Source organism: Triticum urartu, chromosome 2A (assembly GCF_056163025.1).
Source record: "Triticum urartu cultivar PI428250 chromosome 2A, HENAU_Tu73, whole genome shotgun sequence".
In the NCBI taxonomy this organism is placed as follows: domain Eukaryota; kingdom Viridiplantae; phylum Streptophyta; class Magnoliopsida; order Poales; family Poaceae; genus Triticum; species Triticum urartu.
The window spans coordinates 87562663-87585500 of record NC_141874.1 but is presented as its reverse complement, the minus strand read 5'-3'; the positions used below and the strand labels follow the sequence as shown (position 1 = coordinate 87585500).

General features: G+C 47.3%; 1 protein-coding gene across 1 annotated transcript; it reads right to left on the bottom strand.

Annotated features, from left to right (window-relative positions):
• Window positions 1-1000: 1000 nt before the first annotated feature.
• LOC125541085 (zinc finger A20 and AN1 domain-containing stress-associated protein 9-like) lies at window positions 1001-1498 on the bottom strand. The gene has a single exon (XM_048704570.2). The coding sequence runs from the start codon at window positions 1481-1483 to the stop codon at window positions 1001-1003; it is 483 nt and encodes a 160-aa protein (XP_048560527.1). The 5' UTR covers window positions 1484-1498.
• Between the last annotated feature and the right edge of the window lie 21340 nt (window positions 1499-22838).

Sequence of the window (22838 nt, the reverse complement as noted above, 5' to 3'; positions counted from 1 at the left end):
CTGATCCTTTTGTGTGTCTATCATGATAAAATTGAATAAGTTGTGGCACCACCAAGAATAACGAGGATCTTGGACTTTCATCTCACATGGCTCCTAAGTGAAAAGAAAGACCTCGCCTTCTCTCTACTTTGAGTACTCCCTCCATTTTTATTTAGCCCGCATATTAGTTTTGATCAAAGTCAAACTTTATAAACTTTAACAAAGTTTATAAACAAAAATATTAACCTACACAATAACAAATCAAGACCATTAAATTTATTATTGAATATACTTTCACATCATATAGATTTGTTATGGTATGTTTATATTGTTTTCTACAAACTTGGTCAAACTATACGAAATTTGACTTCTGTCAACTCTAATATGCAGACTAAATATAAACGGAGGAAGTACCTTCCCAGCGTATGTATTTAGACTAAAATCCATTCTTTTTCAAAATCTTACCACTGTCTTCAATAGTACAAACAAGGAGCAAGAAAGAAGAAAAATAAAGTGCAGTGATGGCTCTAGCAAACCCTCGCAACACCGATTAATCTCTAAGTGATTGAGAAATACTCCCATCCGTCCTAAAATTCTTGTCTTAAATATGTCTAGATATGGATGTATCTAATACTAAAACGTGACTTGATATATCCGTATTTAGCCAAATCTAAGACAAGAATTTTGGGACGGAGGGAGTACAAGTTGATGACCTTGGTTAAGAAAAATTTCCGGAGACGTTGTGCAACTTCTAATTATCTTAGGTCTTTGCGAACTTAAGAAAACTACGGAGTCTCTTGTATGATGGCCACCTTGACCTTGGATGCCAAATTGGCAATACGAACAAATAAAAGAGGAACAAGACACATACATGTCGAATAACATGATGAAAGATCGAGGTCGACCCTCTTCAACTTATGGAGCTAGTGCTTGAAAGATCTAATTAAGTAGTAGGAGAGATACTACATCCAACGAGTAAACTAAAACTGTACATATGTTTTCTAACTCCTCCTGCCTTTATTCAAATCTTGTTGTGGAGCTTGGACGGCGCGACGAGAGGGTTCTGCTGCGCGATCTGCTCACGGCCGACCTTCTTGTAGTCGAAACCGCATGCGTGCCCGTCCACGTAGCGGTGCAGCGAGCAGAAGGTGCCACCGCAGCGGCACGCGAACCCCAGCAGCCCCACCTTCTTCTTGCACGCCATGCACCTGGTTGACGCCGCCTTCTTCGCTGGCGCATCGGCCTCCGGTGCCGCCTCCGCAGCAGCTGCAGCGGTAGAGTCCTGCAGGCTCACCGACTTCTTGAAGGCGTGGATGAGGTCGTCGGCATTGATCTTCCCCTCGACGGCGGGGCCAGCCACACCTGTCGCCTTGAGGTGGTCGCGGTAGCACTTTGAGCACATGCTCTTGGTTGCCTCGCTCCCGTAGAACCCGCAGCCGTTCGCGCACAGCGGCGCGCCCCCACCGGCGGCGGCCTCCGTCGAAGACTCCTGCCCGTGCGGCATGTATCATCGCTGATCTGATTTTGATCTAAAAGAAACCTATCGAGGATCGATCGCCTCGCGCTCGCTTATTACGGGAGCCTGTGAATCTCGCGTTTGTTGGTAGCATGGGTGCTTTGTTGACGAGGCCCTGAGGGCTTCTGGCTTATAAAAAGGTCGGCCGAGCGTGACCAGAAGAACTCCGAGACGTGCTCTAGAACGTTCCAGTTGATCTCTGAAGCCACGCAGTGGCCTTTTCGGCTTCCTTAAGTGTATCCCTATCCAATGGGAAGCAGTTGCCAAACCTCCTCAGATGATATCCAAGAGTTTCTTTTTATGGTAATACGTTTCTCATTCATCTATACTTCTTCCGTCTCAAAATTTTTGTTTTAAATTTGTCTAAATACGAATGTATCTAGTTACGTTTTAGTGTTAGATACATCTATATCTAGACAAATTTAAGACAAGAATTTTGAGACGGATGGAATATTATATATGGATTATAGTACTACTAGTACTCCCTCCGGACCTTTTTATTTTGGCATATAAGATCTGTTTGAAGTCAAGCCTCGTAAACTTTGATCAAGTTTATAAAAAACAATACCAACATTTATAATGTGAAATCAACAACATTAGATGCGTCATGACCTTAATTTTTATATTGTATAAATTTAACATTGTAGATGTTAATATTCTTTCATATAAATATAATCAAACTTTACGAAGTTTGACTGACCGGAGGGAGTACAAGCCACGTACATATCGACCTGTCAAAACTGAAAAGATAACCTTTACACAAAGGAACACTAGCTAAGAAGTAAAATTACAAACGAGACCGAAGAATCCTTTGAGCTTGACACCAATGTCCGTCACCTGCTTTGGCACCACCACAACATCCAACATAAGAAAAAATGACGGATCACCTCCATACCCGAGCTCTAAGCGGCTCCATCGCTGATAAGCAGCTTTGCAGACTTCCAAGATGGTTCGCCAAAGACGAAACCATTACCGTTGAACGTATCAGACCGGGGCAACACCCCGGACACGCCATCAAACTCCAGATTTGGCACCCCCACATGACTAAGATGTGGAGAAGGAAATCATACCTGCCATCCACCAACCATGAACCCAGCAGACGATCACCGTTTTCCAGATGCTGTCAATGCAGACCACAATCTGAATCCACTCCTCGACTACCTCCCAAGCTCTGTGTCGGCGTTGGAGCAAACGTCGTCGCAACGGCGGAGCCTGAGGACACAGGTCCACCACAAGGATGTCGTCGTCGCCACACCATCCTTGCTTGAACAGACTAATTTCAAAATCCATCTCGAACCATAGGATCGATTGCCTCGTCGGAGTAGAATTTGAAGAAACTTTATTCAACATCGCCATCACCGCCGTCGAAGCAAAAATGTTGAACAACCCAAAACCCTAAACTACGAGAGCCTAAAAAACGATCCACACGCATGAATCCAGCGACCCCCCCCCCCTCTCACCGACGACCGAAGTCACCTGCGAAGGGAAGTCGCGGGAGGCCGGCGGCGGAGGCAAGTCTGCTAGCGGCAGAAGCTAGATCGCCTTTTCTTTCTTAGGAGAAAGAAAAGTGAAACGTAATCTCCAAGTGGTTTAAGAACTAGAGTTTCAAAGAGGTATAGGATATGCAAGAGTTCTGTCTAACGCTAGGTGTTTTCTCCAAGTGGTTTATAGGCATGGCCTCGGGGCATCTCCAACACAAACTCTCAAAACGCTCGTAAAAGTTCGGACCGACTTGTCCGGACGCTGCAAGCCACCCAAAATGGGCCTAAATTTCTCAGGTCCGCTTTCCCTTAAACCATAAGCAAACCAAGGCTGCTTTGCAGGAGTTCGAACCTCGGCCACGTATGACTACGACACATCTGTTCCGTGCATTTGGGGCGGTCCATACTGTTTCCCCAGAAAACCCCACCTTCCACACGCTCTCTGCTTCGATCGTCGCCGCCCTCCATCCTAATTTCCACGCATTTCGCTTTCGCCGCCGCATGGACCCGTCCAAACATTTGCGGTGAAGGATCCGAAGAAGGTGGCCTCGTGAAAGATCAACTTGGCGACACGGCAAGCCCGCCGCCTCAAAGCGAAAGCAAATGATGGGTCGGCCTGTAAAAAGAAGGGCGGCGGGCACGCGAGAACTTTGTCTCATATTAAGCGAGATGGTAGCAGTTATCGCTGAAAGATTTTTCTGTTTCCTGTAGCAACTGGGCTGGCCCACTTAATAAAAGAAAAGTTGGAGTACAAAAAAAGAGTGAAACCGGGGTTCAACATTTTCCGAATTCTTGATTAAATTTTTTAAAATATTTGTTCAACACTTTTCAAATACTTCTTCAATACTTTCTAAATACTTATTTTTTTCAAATACTTGTTCAACATTTTCTGAATGCTTGTTTAGCATTTTTCAAATACTTGTTCAACATTTTCCAAATGTTTGTTGTAAAGTGTCTTTTTTAATATTACTTATATATATTGCTGAAGGCGTGATATAGAGGCACCCAGTCGCGCGTCCACAAATGAGGAACACCACGTCCTCCACCAACAAAAGTACATAGTATTGTTTGGAGAACTTAAAATCATTAATTAAGAGGTACCTTTTGCAAAGTTACTACCACCTTCTTCAGTGATCAGAGTTCATATATATTTTCATACATTCATTTTTTAAATGTTATCTCTTGAACCTAGCAAAAAAATTAAAATACCCCCGGTTAGCAGGGAAAACACATTCTTGCGGGTGCGCCCTGCGTACGACATGTGGTAGCGCCGGGGCACACCCACGAACGCCCGCTTGAGTAGCCGTAAGCGCTGATTACTGAATCCCTTGAGAACTAGCAAATGCTATCTCAGACTTGTGGTGTCAAAATAACAGGAAAACTCTGCGTAGAAATTGGGGCTGACCCAGTACACGCAAAGTATTATTGGTTTCCATATGGGTTTCTTCAAGACCTCCTATCTGATGCATTTTGCGTCAAAGAAACTCACGACACACAGGAAATTCCTCCGACTAGGCTACTATAGTGGTCCATCGATAGTAGCAACGGAGCTAATTTATCGAGACTGTTTACTATAGTCATCCGGTTCACTATAGCAAACTGGTTTTCTAGTTGACTTTTTCTATTTTTTTAGAAAAATATGAACAATTTTTTTAAAGCACGAACAAAATTTTAAACTGTAAACATTTTTTTGAAAAGCACATACAATTTTTAAACATGTTTTGAAAACACAAACATTTCTTTAAAATGTCAACACCTTTTGTATTTTTTAACATTTTGTGAAATTACAAAAAAATATGTGAAGCGCAAACAATTTTTTTCAAGCATATTCATAAATTACTTTTAGAAGTATGAAAAGTTTTAAAAAATTGAATATTGTTTAAAAAATGCTAACAAAATTCGATATATTTTTTAAAATGAACTGTTTTTGAATTTTCTGAATATTTTTTATTTTGAGAAAGAGAAAGGGAAGAAAATAAGGAGTACAAAAAATAAAAAATAAAAAATAAAACCAGAAAAGAAAACTATTTAAGAAAAAACAACAGAAAAAACCGGTTCTGAATATTCTAGAAGGTTCCCGAAACCTGTAGAAATTGTGCACTACGCTACACAAGAAGGGGTTGGTCCACCCACTGCGCTCTCCTGGCTCGAAGTGCAGGTGGGGTCGACAATCTGCCACAGTTAGCGACAGATGGGATTTTCTAGTTTCTTTGGAATTCCCTATTAGACGCTCAGTCCGTCCAATTGTCGGGGTTATCGAGATGGGCTGACCCACTTTGAGCGTATTGCATAGTGGCAGCCAACCGGTTTTGGGAACCTTCAGAAGGATCCTGAACATATTTTCTCTAGTTTGTTTTGTATTTTTCTTTCTTCCTTTTCAGTTTTTTCTATTTCCTTTCTATTTTCGAAAAAATCTTTTACAAAATATTCATGGATTTCCTTAAAAACTTTGGAATTTCAAAAGAAATTCGTAATTTTTAAAAAATGTTCTGTAATGTCAAAATGTTCATGTTTCTCAAAAAAGAAATTTCAAAAATATTCCCGATTCCAGAAAAAAACCAAAAAATTCAACAAATGTTCGTGTTTCTAAAAATCTTTTTTAAAAAATGTTCCCCTTTTTAATATTTCTTCCTGAAATTATAAAATATTTGTGTTTGAAAAAATGTTTAGGAATTTTCAAACATGTGAATGTTTTGGAACATGTTCACGTTTTGAATAATTATTCAATTTTGATAAAAATAAAATATATTCATGCTTTCACAAAATATATTGAAAATTTTAAAGCACTGACTAAAAACCAAGGCACTCCAATGCAAGGCCGCTATAGTAACTGGTTCGCTGGAGATACCGCGCCGCTACATAGTACGCACTAGAGTTTTAATAATGTTAGCCATGATGGCATTCTCTAGAAAAAAAAGAGTAAATGGACTACGTCGGCAATGGCGGAGCTTGCACAAAAAGGTTGGGTGGGCCAGGCTAAGAATTGCTAGTAGCTGGCATTTTATGACCCATGGGCTGAATATAATAGGAGGAGAAGCTCCGAGCTGGGCGGGCCATGACTCATTCGGCCTTGCCTAAGCTCCGCCAACGTCGGGGTCCTATTTGATGTAAAACGTGTCATATAGGAGCTCCTTTTTTTTTGTGTTTTTGCGAAGGGCTAATGGTTGGATGCAGGTTCCTTTTCTTCTCTTTTTCTCTTTTCATATGTTTTTTGTGGTTTCCATTTAGATGTTAGATATTATTTTTTATTCCATTTAATCCAATAAGATTCTCTAAACTACAATTTTCTAAATTTGTGAGCAACAAATTTAGAGAATATTTTTTAATTCAACAATATTTTCTGGAAACATGAGTATTATTTTTATTCAACAATACTTTTTTGCAAATATGAAACTTTTTAAAATTCTTAAATGATTTTTAGTGAATGTTTTTTATTTGAATATTATTGAGGAAACTTGTAATTTTTTTTTGAGTATTTCTAAAATTTCAATAGAAAAATTCAATGTATGGAATTTTTACCTTTGTAGTACAAGTAGTTTTTTTTGAGAAAATTCCATATATAACACTGTTTAGGTCATATATCAGATGGGGTGCAAATAGGTCTTTTTAGGTGTCATTTAACACTGTCAAGGTTCCAAATGGACGGAAGTGTCATCATGGGCATAAATTTTAGACGTAGTGTTAAATAAGAAAGGGGAAAAAGATTGAATGTCAAATAAGGCAACAAATTCTAAGACAGAGTTAAATAAGTATTTTTCTCTAGTTTTTGCCCAAAATCGGCTAGAAAACCAAAAATATGTAAAGAAAATCACTATGATTCACTACAGTGCGGAATGCCAAATATGGGCTGGCCTAGTCGCTGACCTCTTACTGTCCGTTCAACATTTGTAAGCATAGAGTGTTGAAGAGTGATACTCTTGAACACAAATGTTATATCTCGCTTATAGCGAGGCTACCATAGGTCTCGCTGAAGGTTTTACCTTCGCGCTGTAGCTACTGGGTTGGCTGGTTTTCATCTTTTCTCTTTGTTGGAATTTGGGGCTAGATGGTGCAAATCTAGCCCGTAATAAAACATGAGGCCCCACTCGAAGGGGTGAAGGGGAAAACCTAGGCGTCAGACGAGGTAGGAGATGAGGACTACCCGCTCTCCTTGATGAGGAGTGGGAATGGCGGAAGCCGAGCGGTTCGCGCCCGCACCCACCGAGGATCGGGACTTGGCCGTAGCAGGGAGACACCAGTCGGCCTGGAGCTCTGTGATGGTGATGACGTTGGAGTGTAGCCACTGCCCCCTTTTGCTGGCGGCCTCGGGTGCTGGAACATTGGCGTCCTTCCCTTTGCCAGCCATCTCGTGCGATGGAGAAGAGTAGCGGGGAGGAATTGGTGCTAAAGACAGGTCTCCGAGCTCTTGGGCTTATGAGAGGTTCTTGGCGATAAGGCAGGAGATGAGAGCGTGGGTGGAATCAATATACCATTTCCCCTTTTTATAGGCCAGTCAAAGTCTAGGGGTCGTCTCACCTCGAAGTAAAAATCACTGGTTCCCAATGCATCGTGCAAAAATTACGCGCAAAAATTAGGGCATTTTCATTAATGATATCGAAATCTGGAGCACGATCTCTTATTTGATAAGACATGCCAACAAAAATGGCCTTGGGCCACGATACACCTAATAATGACAATTGACGAGGCAGTTTGGCTCTGCCATAAGAGATGACGCTTCGGTTCTTGGCCGAAAAGCAGTCAAGGTTTGAACTAATCATCCTACCTCTCGATGTAAGCGTTCACGGCTATGCTAAAGGAGACTTCGGTCCCGTTAAAAAATGAGTTATAATGAAAAAGGGCCTTGCTAAAGGATATCCCTTATTTACTTGAAGTAAATTGTCCCATAAAACACATGCCTACAATCGAAAATAAGGCTAGGAGGATCTCGGACCTGAGCATGTCCTAGGAAGCAGGAGCAGAAGTGGAAGATAGAACTCACCTATGAAGCCGAAGACTGAAGTAATGAAGCTGTCCCAAGGAAGGAGCCAATTTTCCTCGGCTTGAAGACTAGTTCAGGGGCTACTAATGGTGTCTTGGACTAGTGGGTGCACACCACGTCAGCCCGCCGTTCATGGGCCAGGCCAAGGACCCACCAGCAACTGAAGAACCGGTCATGCATGCACTGGCCCTCGGCATGATCAAGATGGAGTTCTCCAAAGACTTGGCCCTCGGGACCGATCTGAAGCGCAAATCAATGCCTTCTGGGAATGTCTCATGGATTGTGAGTTTTTGGATCTTGGTTTCTCACGGTCCAAGTACACTTAGTGTAATCGTCAAGATCTGGAATGCCATGTCAAGGTCCTTATCGACAGGCTGCGGCTAACAGTGCCTTTATTAGCATGCATGATGTTGGTGTTGTTGAGCATATCATGCGACGTCCTCTGACCATTATGCTATCCTTATTGACCTTTCTAGCCGGGCTACGAAATGGGCTCCATGGCCAGTGCAGCAAGGCCTCAAATTTTAGGCTATGTGGCTCTGATCTGCTAATTACAATGAGCACCTTGAGCAGAGGGCATAGAGGGTGACACCTCCTTGCAAGCTACCTGGAATAATTTGCATCAGGTTGCTGCTGCTTTAAAGACATGGAGCTGGTGTTCTTTTGGGTCAGTTCAGGGGAAAATTTCCAAACTTGAGTGGCGACTCTTCACGATCAGATCTGGAATGGTCTCATATGTTTTGCTTGCTGATGAAAGGTCCATCGAATCTCAGCTATGTGAACCTTTGAAAGGGAAGAAATTATGGCACGTCAACGGTCTAGAGTGGATTGGCTATGTGAAGGGGACCGTAACACTGCTTCTTCCATGCTCGTGCAACATCACTGATGCGGAGCATCCCAAAGTCATCCCCATGGACCTACCATCGCCTCACCAAGTGCCTAGCGGACCCATGACACGAGCACGCGCAAGAGCTCTCGAAACTGAGGTGACATCACTCCTCTCACGTTTCCACTTCGATGCACATGAGACATGTCTACTACCTCATATGGACACTTTGTGCATACTCAGATATCATGGAGAAGCTAAGGAGCAAGGAGAAGGAGAAGATGAAGATGAACGTGAAGACGGAGAGGAAGAAGGGATGAAGAAGAAGCTACAGGCTCCGGACGACCGGCCAGGACCGGACGTCCGACGATCTCCAGGCTCCGGACGTCCGGCCCTCTCCGGACGACCGACGCCACCGCACCCGAGCCAAATCTACGGATTTCCGGAGCCCAACGGACGACCGACGCCCGGACGTTCGACCCAGACCGGACGTCCGACTGAAGCACACCCGAGCCGAACTTACGGACGTCCGACAGGCACCGGACGTCCGGACCCTCGCGAGTCTCCGGACGACCGGTGACTCCCGGACGTCTGGCGTCTGGGCGCTGCCATGTGTTGGGCCGCAGCCCATGTACCCCCTTTTCGCCCCTTTTGCAGTAAGACTATATATAGACCTCTCCCTCCTCCTTTCTAGGGTTAGCAAAGGATTAGCTCATATTTTGTGTGAGAGCTTTGCTCATCCACTTGGATACCTTCTCCTCGGAGATTCGAGCCTCCACCGGAGAAGATCCCCCAAGCGGATTCAAGACCCCTTTTAGGGAAGAACTCAAGACCTCCTCACGGAGAAGACCGGCTACCCTTGTATCGTCCCTAGTTGTCCGTGGATCGTGTATCTTTCCTTATGTACTCGAGGATCTAGCACATGTGTGACTTATTCGTGTTGGTTTAGTGTTTCCTCTTGTGTTTCCCCTTGTGTTTTCCCTTGTTTTCCCCCTTGTGTTCGTCGTGTTCTTCGCGGGATCCGCTCCTTTCGTGACAGATCGGGCGATTAGGGTTCTACCCTACATCATCTTGGTATCAAGAGCCTCGTTGATCACGATTTCGGAGCCTCCCCGTTGTGTTGCTAGCCTAGTTTTTGTTGTTTTTGTCCCAAATTCGAAAATTCCCCACAAAAATAGCCCATTTTTTGGTGATTTGTTGGTGTGTTGAAATTTTGTTGGATTTGTTCCGTGGATTTGCTTTGTTTTGAGTGGATCTAACTTTTCCCCCTTGTCTCCACCCTTTCCATCCACCAAATCCTCCGGATTCGACGAATTTCCACATCTCCACCACGAACCCTAGCTATTCATCCCGTGCCCAAATTTTGCACAGGCACCGGACGTCCGACGACCGGACGACCGGCCTAGCCCGGACGTCCGACGAACCCTGATGAAATTGATTTTTTTCTTCAGTTTTGCACCACCACCGCCCCACATTTCCGCATACGCACTCCTACCACCTATACACCATCACCACTTCCGCATACCACCACCATTCCTTACCCATTTCGCACTCCGACACGTGTTGCCACTTCGAGCTTTGAGAATTTGAGTTGCGGTTCCGTATCCTTTTGTGTTTCAACTATCTAGGTACGGTTCGACATCAACATCACCGCCGCCCATCTTCGCCACGGACACGTCATAAAAAACGACCACCTCGACTACATCTTGGTATTCGGTCCACCATTTTGACACCATACCGTAAGCAAGAACGGTAACCTCGTCTTGGTATCGTGATACATCATTCTTGCCATTACATTGATAGCCATCATAGCCTTACTCCTTTGTGTTGCTTACCCATCGAGACTAGCCATTGAGTATTGCCGGCAACGAGACTTGTGCGCTTTAGTGATCATACTTCCCATAGCATACATACATCATTGTTGCATATCTTGGTATCATCTCTTATGTCACAAGGTTGTCCTCGCATACACAATTGCTATCTTGGTTCGTGAAGCATTGTATGAGAAAAGAGCTCCAACATCAAAGAGCCAAACAAGCTTTTAAGCAAAAAGGAAAAGATACACAAAGAGCTTTTAAGTAAGAACCGTAGCATCATACAACATTAAGATTGTCATGATCATCTTGGATCATATCATAGAAACACCTTGCATAGAGCATACTTGGGATAGAAGTCGTTGCATTTTTGCTAAGTAGGTTGTGCACAAGTTCTTTGTATCCGCCTATGGTGCAATCGTGCTAGCGTCTCTCTAGTGTTGTGCAACAAGAGCATTTTTGTGGATTCCAAATTTTGGCTCACCCTTGGTTGCACGACCCCACTTATCTTTTTGCGTGTGTGTTTCTGTGTACCTTATCTTGCTTGGTCTACTTGTTGCATTGCAATCTTGCGAATCTTTTCCAACATTATTGAAGCTCACTTACAATTGCATCAAATTTTGTGCCACCATCCTAACCAAGCTCCACCATAAGCTTTTACTTGTGTAGGTGTGAGAAACCGACAAGAACTAGTACCAATTGTGCTATTTCCTTGTCCACGTTGGAGTGATCATTGATCCACTTTCAACTTCGGTTAAGGTACATTTGGTATTTGTTCTTCTCTTTCTACCACTCACATTGTGTATCTTGGAATGATGGATAGGCCAAGTACTTCTACAAACCCACTCTTCATTGATCACGACGACGACATGAACTCCTACGTCACCAAGAGCCACCTCTTTGGTGCACAATGTGCTTTGCATCAAGAGCAACAAGCAATGAGTGAACGCATCGACAACCTCGCCGCCGACTTGCGACTCTCCGAGCAACGTACAAGGGACTACTTCGACCACAAGCTCGACGATCACAAGCAAGAGAATGACGCAAGGATGGACGAGATTCACGCTTTGTTGCTCAACCGCTCTTCTTCCACTTCGTCCTCTTCAAGAAGGAGCCGTTCAAGTCAACACTCCGACTTCACCCTCTCCGGCTCAAGTACACCGACATCGAACACTCTACGCCATGCCACGCGCAACAATCGTCAAGCAAGCCTCAATCCTCTATGCGACACCGACTCTCAAGAGTGCCAACAACGTCAAACCCAAGAGGCTTTCGAGCTAGCACGAGAACACCAACGCCAACGCCAACATGAAGAGGAAGAGCGCGCGCGTCTACACCAAGATGCACAAGATGCCGAGGCAAAATGCCAAGAACAACAACTCCGTGAAGCTCAAGCACTTGAGGCGCAACAAGCCCTCCAAGATTCAAGTTGAGTCGTAGCCAACCGAGGCCGACAAGCTCGTGAACATGAAGAAGCACTTCACGAAGAAATTCAAGAACGAAGATTTCAAGCTCGCGTGCATCGTCAAGTTCCTCAAGTTCCTCCTCAAGCTCGGCAAGCTCCTCCACAAGCTCGCCAAGAACATTAAGTTCACCAAGAGCATGACGACAATGGAAATCCTCCACGACAAGAGCAACATGAGGTTGACAACCCTCCTCACCAAGAGCGACACGAGCTTGACAATCATCAACAACATGGGCGTCATCATCCCCGACCCCAACACAATGAAGAGAAACGCTACGACAAGCTCAAGTTCACCATGCCCAAGTTCAATGGAAGCAATGATCCTAAAGAGTACCTTCCATGGGCATTGAATGTCGAAAAAAATCTTCCGTTTGCACAACTATGAAGAAGAGAAGAAGATCATGATGGCATCCCTTGAGTTCCAAGACTATGTCCTCATTTGGTGGGAACAAGTTATCGAGCGCCGAGAGGCGAGAGGTGAACCACCCATCACTACTTGGGCGCAAATGAAGGATGTCATGAGAGCACGCTTTGTGCCTACCTACTACAACCGCAACCTCTTCAAGAAACTTCAACTACTCAAGCAAGGAACCAAGAGCGTTGAAGAGTACTACAAGGAGATGGAGATTGCCATGATACGAGCCAATGTCACGGAAGACGATGAGCAAACTATGGCACATTTCTTGAATGGACTCAACCATCCTATCAAGAAGATCGCCGACTTCCAACCATACTCGAACCTCATCGAGATAGTGCATCAAGCTACAAAGGAGGAACTTCAAGTACAAGACGATTTCAAGTATGCCAAGTTCTCATCCAAGTCCTACGGATTCTCCAACAACCAAGCTTCAACGACTCCAACACCATCTACCAAGCCTTCTACAAGCAATGTCGACAAGTCGAGTTCCAAGAAAGCTTCATCAACTCCAAGTCATCCTCCTACTACAAGCAACTTCAAGCCGAGAGCTTCATCATCATCAACCCCCACTGATGAGACCGTCAAGACAAGTTCCTTCAAATGCTTCACATGCGGAGGCCGATGCCACAAGTCCTATGAGTGCACCAACAAGCGGACCATGATCCTCAACGACGACGGCACTTACGACTCAATGAGTGAAGGAGAAATGGATGCCATCGAGCAAGCCGCCATGCACCGGCAAGTGAACGATGAAGATGAACAAGTCTTTTGCGATGAAGATTCAAGTCCCGCTCTTGTTGTCTCCAAGGTCTTTACTCTCCAACATCACCAAGAAGAGGACCAAAGATGCCACATATTCCACACCAAGGCCGGCATCAATGGACGCTCCGTCAAGGTCATCATCGATGGAGGGAGTTTTCATAATCTCGCAAGTGAAGAACTTTGCTCCAAGCTCCAATTGCCCAAGATGAAGCACCCACATCCATACAAAGTGCAATGGCTTAGAGACTCCGGCACTATCCAAGTCGAGCATCGAGTACAAGTCCCCTTCAAAATTGGCGCCTACGAAGAAACCTTAGAGTGCGACGTCGTCCCAATGACCGTTTGCCACCTTCTCCTTGGACGCCCATGGCAATTTGATAGAGGAGTCATCCACAACGGTCGAACGAACCACTACATCTTCAATATGAAGGGAAAGGAGTACGTACTTCCTCCCATGTCCCCAAGCCAAGTTGTGCCGACAAGCAAGCCACCCATCGTGGAGATAATAGTGAGAGAGAGAGCCACCAAAAAGAGAGTGAGCGCCACAAGCCCAAATCGAGCACCTCTACGATGAGCGAAAAGAAGAACTTAGTCCTATTTTCCACCAAAAGTGAGATAAGAGGAGTGTGTGAGAACCCATCTAGTGTCCTACACTACGTCCTTTTGTGCAAGGATAATGCACCACAAGCTAACACCTCTCACACTCTTCCTCTAGTGTTGTCTTCTCTTTTGCAGGAATTTCACGATGTTTTCCCCGACAAGCTACCTACGGGACTACCTCCACTACGAGGCATCGAGCACCGCATTGACCTCATCCCCGGAGCACCGCTACCGAACAAAGCTCCCTACCGCTATAACACCCACGATGCGGCTATATCTCCCACGTGTCGGGGCACGACTTAGAGGCATAGCCGCATGGTAGGTTTGTCGCAAGAGGGGTAATCTTCACACAATCCCATGTACTGAATAAGAAAGGGATAAAGAGTTGGCTTACAATCGCCACTTCACACAAATATAAGTTAAACATACATCATCCAGAATACAATCAAGGTCCGATTACAAAACCAAAATAAAAGAAGACAACCCCAAATGCAAGATCCCCGATCGTCCCAACTGGGCTCCACTATTGATCAACAGGAAACGAAAGAACACAACGGACAAGATCTTCATCGAGCTCCCACTTGAGCTGGGTTGCATCTTCTGCACTGTCATCATTGGCACCTGCAACTGTTTGGAAGTATCTGTGAGCCACTAGGACTCAGCAATCTCACACCCGCGAGATCAAGACAATTTAAGCTTATGGGTAGGAAAGGGTAGTGAGGTGGAGCTGCAGCACTAAGCATAAATGGTGGCTAACATACGCAAATAAGAGCGAGAAGAGAAGCAACGCAACGATCGAGAAGCTAGAAGTGATCAAGAAGTGATCCTGAAAGCTACTTACGTTCAAGCATAACACAAGAACACGGCTACACACGCGGTTGATTCATTTTAATTAAGTTAAGTGTCAAGTTCTCTACAACCGGATATTAACAAATCCCCATCTGCCCATAACCGCGGGCATGGCTTTCGAAAGTTCAAACCCTGCAGGGGTGTCCCAACTTAGCCCATCACAAGCTCTCACGGTCAACGAAGGATATTCCTTCTCCCAGGAAGACCCGATCAGTCTCGGAATCCCGGTTACAAGACATTTCGACAATGGTAAAACAAGACCAGCAAAGCCGCCCGATGTGCCGACAATCCCGATAGGAGCTGCACATATCTCGTTCTCAGGGCAACACCGGATAGGTCAAGCTACGAGTAAAACCAGCCCTCAAGTTGCCCCGAGGTGGCCCCGCAGGCTGCCCGGTTCGGACCAACACTTAGACAAGCACTGGCCCGAGGGGGTTAAAATAAAGATGACCCTCGGGAGCGCGGCTCCCAAGGGAAAAGTAGGTGGTGGTGAGGCAAATGGTAAAACCAAGGTTGGGCCTTGCTGGAGGAGTTTTATTCAAAGCAAACTGTCAAGGGGTCCCCATAACACCCAACCGCGTAAGGAACGCAAAATCAAGGAACATAACACCGGTATGACGGAAACTAGGGCGACAAGAGTGGAACAGAACACCAGGCATAAGGCCGAGCCTTCCACCCTTCACCAAGTATATAGATGCATTAATTAAATAAGAGATAATAATGATATCCCAACAAATCCATGTTCCAACATGGAACAAACTTCATCTTCACCTGCAACTAGCAACTCTATGAGAGGGGCTGAGCAAAAGCGGTAACATAGCCAAACAACGGTTTGCTAGCAAAGGTGGGTGAGGGAGTCCTGGATTAGGGGGTGTCCGGATGGCTGAACTATACCTTCAGCCGGACTCCTGGACTACGAAGATACAAGATTGAAGACTCTGTCCCGTGTCCGGAAGGGACTTTCCTTGGCGTGGAAGGCAAGCTTGGCGATGCGGATATTTAGATCTCCTACCATTGTAACCGACTCTATGTAACCCTAACCCTATCCGATGTCTATATAAACCGGAGGGTTTTAGTCCGTAGGACAACATACACATCAACAATCATACCGTAGGCTAGCTTCTAGGGTTTAGCCTCCTCGATCTCGTGGTAGATCTACTCTTGTACTACCCATATCATCAATATTAATCAAGCAGGACATAGGGTTTTACCTCCATCGAGAGGGCCCGAACCTGGGTAAAACTTCGCGTCCCTTGCCTCCTGTTACCATCCAGCCTAGACGCACAGTTCGGGACCCCCTACCCGAGATCCGCCGGTTTTGACACCGACATTGGTGCTTCCATTGAGAGTTCCTCTGTGTTGTCACCGTCAGGCTCGATGGCTCCTATGATCATCGATAGCGATGCAGTCCAGGGTGAGACCTTCCTCCCCGGACAGATCTTCGTCTTTGGCGGTTTCGCACTGCGGGCCAATTCACTTGGCCACCTGGAGCAGATTGAAAGCTACGCCCCTGGCCGTCAGGTCAGATTTGGAAGTTTAAACTACACGGCTGACATCCGCGGGGACTTGATCCTCTACGGATTCGAGCCACTGCCGAGCGCGCCGCACTGTCCCGACGAGCATGATCTAGCTCTGCCGCCGAACAGTGCCCTGGAGGCCCCACCCGCATCGGCTCCGATCCTTAATTCGGAGCCAACTGCGCCGATCGAGGATGGGCGGTTGGACGCCGCCTCGAGGGCTGCGATCCAACTGCGATTGAGCCGAACACCAGCCCCGCACTCCACGAGACTCATGACTCCAAGGAGCCGGACTCCTTTCCGGACTCCGAACCCTCCGCGCCCCGGCCAATCGAATCCAATTGGGCGCCGATCATGGAGTTTACTGCCGCGAACATCTTTCAGCACTCGCCTTTTGGCGATATTCTGAAGTCACTGAAGTCTCTTTCTTTATCAGGAGAGCCCTGGCCGGACTACGGCCAGCAAGGTTGGGATTCAGACGATGAAGAAATTCAAAGCCCACCCACCACCCACTTTGTAGCCACTGTCGACGACTTAACCGACACGCTCGACTTCGACTTCGACTCCGAAGACATCGACGGTATGGACGCCGATGAAGGAGATGATGAAGAACCAGCGCCTACTAGGCCCTGGAAAGCCACCTCGTCATATGACGTATACATGGTGGACGCACCAAAAGATGACGACGAGGAACGGAAGGACGCACCGAAGGCCTGTTCCCTCGAAAAGCAGTCAAAGCGGCGACGCAAGCGCCGCCCCAAATCCCGCCTCGACAGAAATAGCGATCACACAGACCCAGCGCTGGAGCAGGGCGAACCGCTGCCGGACAACGGCAATCCAGATAATCAAACCGAACAAACAAATCCTATCAAGGATAATGGCCCGGACGACATAACGCCGGACAGACACCCGGAGCAGTAGACTGCCCGTAAAAGGCTTGTTGCCACCGCCAGGAGCCTGAAAAAACAGAAGCAAAGGCTCAAGGCCGCGCAAGACACACTCCAATTCAGATGGAGTAAAATACTCAGCACAACAGCAAGGTACGGCGACAATCGCCCCTCCAAGAGCTACCCAAAGTGGAAGCTGCTGCCCGAATTCGATGAGGAGGCCTCAGAACCTCCACAACCAAATATCAAAGTAGCCACCTGGTCGAATAGACGACACCTCTACCAACACAGAGCGGCATACAATACCACTCACAATACAATATGCGACCCATGCGAGGGCTCGCACCCAAAGGACGGCGCAACAAGATCCATCTATGGACCACGCAAGCACGCCCCAACATACAACGCAACACAACAAACACCCGAACAACGCGGTACACCCAGCTACAGGGGTGCCGCACACCCCCTGTGTTTCACTGATGAGGTGCTGGACCATGAATTTCCAGAGGGATTCAAACCCGTAAACATAGAGGCATACGACAGAACAACAGACCCCGGAGTCTGGATTGAGGACTACATCCTTCACATCCATATGGCTCGAGGAGACGATCTCCACGCCATCAAGTACTTACCTCTCAAGCTCAAAGGACCAGCTCGTCACTGGCTCAAAGGCCTCCCCGAAAGCTCCATTGGAAGTCGGGAAGAGCTCGAAGATGCCTTTCAGGCAAATTTTCAAGGGACTTATGTCCGACCTCCGGATGCGGATGATTTGAGTCATATAACTCAACAGCCCGGAGAGTCAGCCCGAAAGCTTTGGAATAGGTTTCTTACTAAAAAGAACCAGATTGTCGACTGTCCGGACGCCGAAGCCTTGGCAGCTTTCAAGCATAGCGTCCGCGACGAATGGCTCACCAGACACCTCGGCCAAAATAAGCCGAGAACGATGGCTGCATTAACAAACCTCATGACCCGCTTTTTCGTGGGTGAGGACAGCTGGCTAGCCAGATGCAGCACCAGCGACCCCAGTACATCCGAAGTTAGAGATGGAAACGGGAAATCACGGCGCAACAGCAATAGCAAAGGCCGGATTAAAGAAGATATCACGAAGGGCACGGCAGTAAATGCCGGATTCAAAAGCTCTCGGCCAGGTCAAAAGCCGCCCCTTAAAGGCACCAGGGACGAACTGTCCAGCCTCAACAAAATTCTGGACCAAGTATGCCAGATCCATAGTACCCCTGGTAAACCCGCAAATCATACCCACAGAGAATGTTGGGTCTTCAAGAAGTCCGGAAAGCTCAACGCCGTACACAAGGGGGAAGATACACCAAGTGAAGACGAGGACGAGCCTCCCAAACAAGACACGACGGAACCAAAGAAATTTCCACCAAAAGTCAAAACAGTACACGTGTTACATGTGATCAGGGGAAAAACAAAATGGCACTCCCAGGAAAACATACCCAAGTGCCTGACCCCGCGAAGTTCTGCCACTGGTCATCTCAACCGATCACTTTCGACCATCACGATTACTCAGCAAGTATCCGGCACGCAGGATGGGCTGCCCTGGTATTAGACCCAGTAATTGACGGATATCACTTCACACAAGTCTTGATGGACGGCGGCAGTAGCCTAAACCTAATATATCAGGATACAATCCGCGGGATGGGGTTAGACCCAACACAAATTTGCCATAGCAATACTACCTTTAAAGGAGTAACGCCAGGCCCAGGGGCTCGTTGTACGGGCTCCCTCTCATTACAAGTTACATTCGGCTCCCCCGATAACTTCCGTCGCGAGCATTTAACTTTCCACATCGCTCCGTTTCAAAGTGGCTATCAAGCACTGCTCGGACGAGAAGCTTTCGCTCGCTTTAATGCAATACCACACTACGCCTCCCTAACACTCAAGATGCCCGGTCCACGTGGCATCATTACAGTGCACGGAGATATCAAGCGCTCTCTGCGCGCCGAAGAGAGTGAGGCTGCCTTGGCAGCCGAACATTAAAGGCATCCGGACCAGCGATCGAGTCCGGCGCCGCTATTTACACCGAATAAGTGATCACACCCCTATTTGTCAATACAAGGGGCTCAACGCGCGCAGACAAGTGGCAATTTCTTATCATCTTCAATTATACATGGTTTCTTTAAAAAACTATCTTTTTGCACAACAACTTTCTCACTTAACTTCCTCTCTTTTACAGACGATCATCGTGCTACACCCGTCCAGGATACGGCACAACAGAGACACAGGCGCAGACGTGCAGCAGGGACCCGCTCAAAGGATTCTTTTTAGATTAAGACCCTGCGTAAACCTTTTTTACTCTCTCTTGTTGATACATATCCACCGTTGTGAAGGATGCTGACCTCTTGGCATGTGGCCACGCCAGAACAATGCACGTACCTGGACACAAGGGGCTTCTTACAAAGGCCATTATTTAGGACCGGTTTATACCACAAAGACCGAATACCTTAGGGAGTGTTCGGCGTCGCGAGTTTGGCCCTATATGCATCAACTCTGAATCATTGTCTTTGGTCAAATGTTGGGTTTGCCTGGCTCCTGTGTTTTGGTGCCTTACGTTCCGCTTTACCGGCTAAGGTAGCACCAGGAGAACTACTGCGATTGTGCCCTGGTTCATCCGGACGAGCACCTCAGTAGAGAAAGCCGAAAACTGACTGTCATGATATAGCGTGAGACTGGTCAACCACTCGATGACCTGTGGGAATGTTAGAATTCCTCCGCCTTAACGAAGGGCCGTTTTCCGGCCAGGCATGTACGCACCCCGAGATCGGGAGAGTGCAGAGCCACCAGGGGCTATCTAGTAGCCCCACTGTCAAACTCCTATGGCTAAGTGAAAGTGTTAAAGCATTATAGTCCGGTTGCCTCGCTCGCTCCGCTATCACCTCCTTAATAGGACCAAGACATTGGGTTAAGTGTGAATGCGTGTTTTTGCCAGCACCTCCGCATTATATGCGTGGGGGTTGAAGCCGACGACTGCAATCTTTCAGGTTATACACACGTATACAAAAACGGCCGCCCAGGAGGCATCATATTACTTTCAGGCAAAAGTATAACAATAGCCTTATAAAACTCTTTAAAAGAATTTCGCTTACAATGAGATTACATATCACTCAAACATAATATTTTTTGAGCACCGGGTCTCTACCAAACGGGCACCCTCAAGAACTTCCTCGAAGTAGTGCTCAACAGCCTTTCGACCTATGGCCGAATCCCGCGCCGCAAAATTGGTAGCATCCATCTCCGCCTAGTATGCCTTGACACGGGCAAAGGCCATCCATGCGCCCTCTATGCACGCCGACCTCTTCATCGCATTAATGCGCGGCACCACGTCCAGGAACTGCTGCACCAAGCTGAAATAGCTCTTCGGTTTCGACCTTTCTGGCCATAGCTGATCCACAACGGACCTCATGGCGAGTCCGGACAACCTATTTAGTTCGGCCCATTCAGCTAATTGGTCAGTCAATGAAAGTGGACGCTCGGGAGTATGGAATTATCTCCAAAATAGCTAGTCTACTCCACGGTCTGTTTGACCCTGGAAGTACTTGGCCGCATCGGCAGCGCTCGCCGCCAAATCCATATACACATCCTCCGAGCTCCACAGCCAATCCAGAGGGGCATACCGTGGATCTCCGAACTTCCACCGCAACATAAAGGATTTCCCAGCTACAATATCCCCGGCTTCCCGCAGCTCCTCCTTCTTTGCCCTCATAGCAGAGCGGAGGTCTTTTTTCGTCGCAGCAGCCTTCTCAAGGTCCGATGCCTTAGCCTGGTTTTCCTTTTCAAGAACCCGGCAACGGTCGGCGGCGGCTTTTAATTCTATGGCCATCTTGGCCATCTTGTCTCGGCTTTAGCCATGTGCGGCCTTCTCGGCTTGCAACTCTTCGGCCGCTTTCAAAGCAGCCACATTACCCAACCTCGGTTGTTCCTTGGCTCGGGCTAGTTCTGCCCGCAAGGCTTCAATAGTGGCAGCTCCATCTGCAGTCACAACATATTAAAAATACTGGCATTATGCTGCTCTTCCTATGTGACGTTTACCAGATAAAGACACTTACCCTGTGCCTCGTCAAGCCTTTTGTTAACAAGCTCGATGTCGGCGTCTGCCGCATCCAACTGCCGTTCTAAATGGGCAAACTCGCTAGTCCGGCTAGCCACCGGAGCTTCCATCACCTGCACATAGAGGCGGTATGGTTATTACCTGGGAATTTGATCCTCTGTTCGTCGTCGTTTCCGACGACAACCAGGTCTCAGGGGCTACTATCTACACAGGGCACACCTGGCATGTGCAGGACTATCATACATTCTTTTACGTACCTTAAAGCCTGTCAGTAGACTCATAAAAGCTTCATGCAATCCACTTTCGGCGGACGATATTCTCTCCATCACCGTATTCATCAGCACACGGTGTTCATCTGAGATGGCCGCTCACCCCACCAACTCCCTCAGAACATCCGATCGCACACTAGACGGTGCCGGACTCTTTTGTCTGCTCTCTTCGGGAGCCGGACACTGGGAGCTTCGGGGGTCAATGGGATTATCTTCTGGCCTCACCGGACTCGGAGAGGCCCTCCGCGACGACACTTCAGGGTCGCCCGCTTCCGGAGAGGAGGAGTCCGGAGGAGGCGTTTCGCTCTCCATCATCTCTGGAAGAAGATCCCCCGAAGACGAGCTCATTTGAGAGGGGCTAAGGCCCAAACTGCTAAGATATATGCGGTGGTTATTTTCTCAGAAGAAATAGATAGCATATCTGTACTGTTAAAGTATTCCGGGTCACTTACGACTCGCGGGAGAATTGATCCCCCCGCGGACTTTGTGCGGCAACAACACCCCCCCAAGGTAGGACCCTCGGTGAGAGACTTCTTCTCCCGTTTGGAAGCTTCGGCTTCCGAATCCCCGGGCGCGGTCCTTTTCCTCTTCCGGTCGTCTTCCTTCATGGAGACGCCCTCTCCCTCGGTTAGAATGGGCAGCGTTGGGGGCCCGCGTCCGCCCTTACTGTCCTCCGCAGTATCTTCCTTCAAGGGCTCCGGGCAAGGTGCGATCTGGAGCATCTTTTCCAGGACCGGATTTTCCAAACCCTCAGGGAGGGAGGCCGAACACCGAATCAACTTTGCCTTTGCTAGCCAGTCCTGATCAAAAAGCGAACTCTCAGAAATAACTTCGTAACAAATGAGGGACAGTATGTTCGGCCGGAAGATTCCTTACCTGTTCGGCGGTGCGGGTACTGCTCAGGCCCACGTCCTTGGTGATTTCCGGACGCTCTACCTGAGGCCCGAAGAATGACTTGTACATCTCCTCGTGCATCAAACCGAGGAAATTTTGAATGACACGCGGTCCCTCGGGATTGAACTCCCATATGCGAAGGGGGCGGCGTTTGCAAGGTTGGACTTGGCGAACCAACATAACTTGTGCTACCGCAACCAAACTGAAATCTCCATTGAAGAGATCTCGAATGCAGCTTTGCAGTATAGGCACGTCCTTGGCTGGACCCCAGCTCAGACCCCTGCTGATCCATGACATCAGTTGTGGTGGAGGGCCCGAGCGGAAAACAGGGGCGGACGCCCACTTGGCGCTTCTAGGAGCCGTGATATAGAACCACTCCTGTTGCCACAATTCAGACACCTCCGAGATGGAACCTTTGGGCCACGGAGCTCCTGTCATCTTGCGTATTGAGGCACCTCCGCACGCTGCATGTTGCCCCTCGAACATCTTCGGCTTCACTTCAAAGGTCTTGAGC

Coding starts and splice junctions, on each gene's coding strand:
- LOC125541085 (XM_048704570.2), bottom strand. CDS start 1,483: ATGCCGCACGGGCAGGAGTCTTCGACGGAGGCCGCCGCCGGTGGGGGC.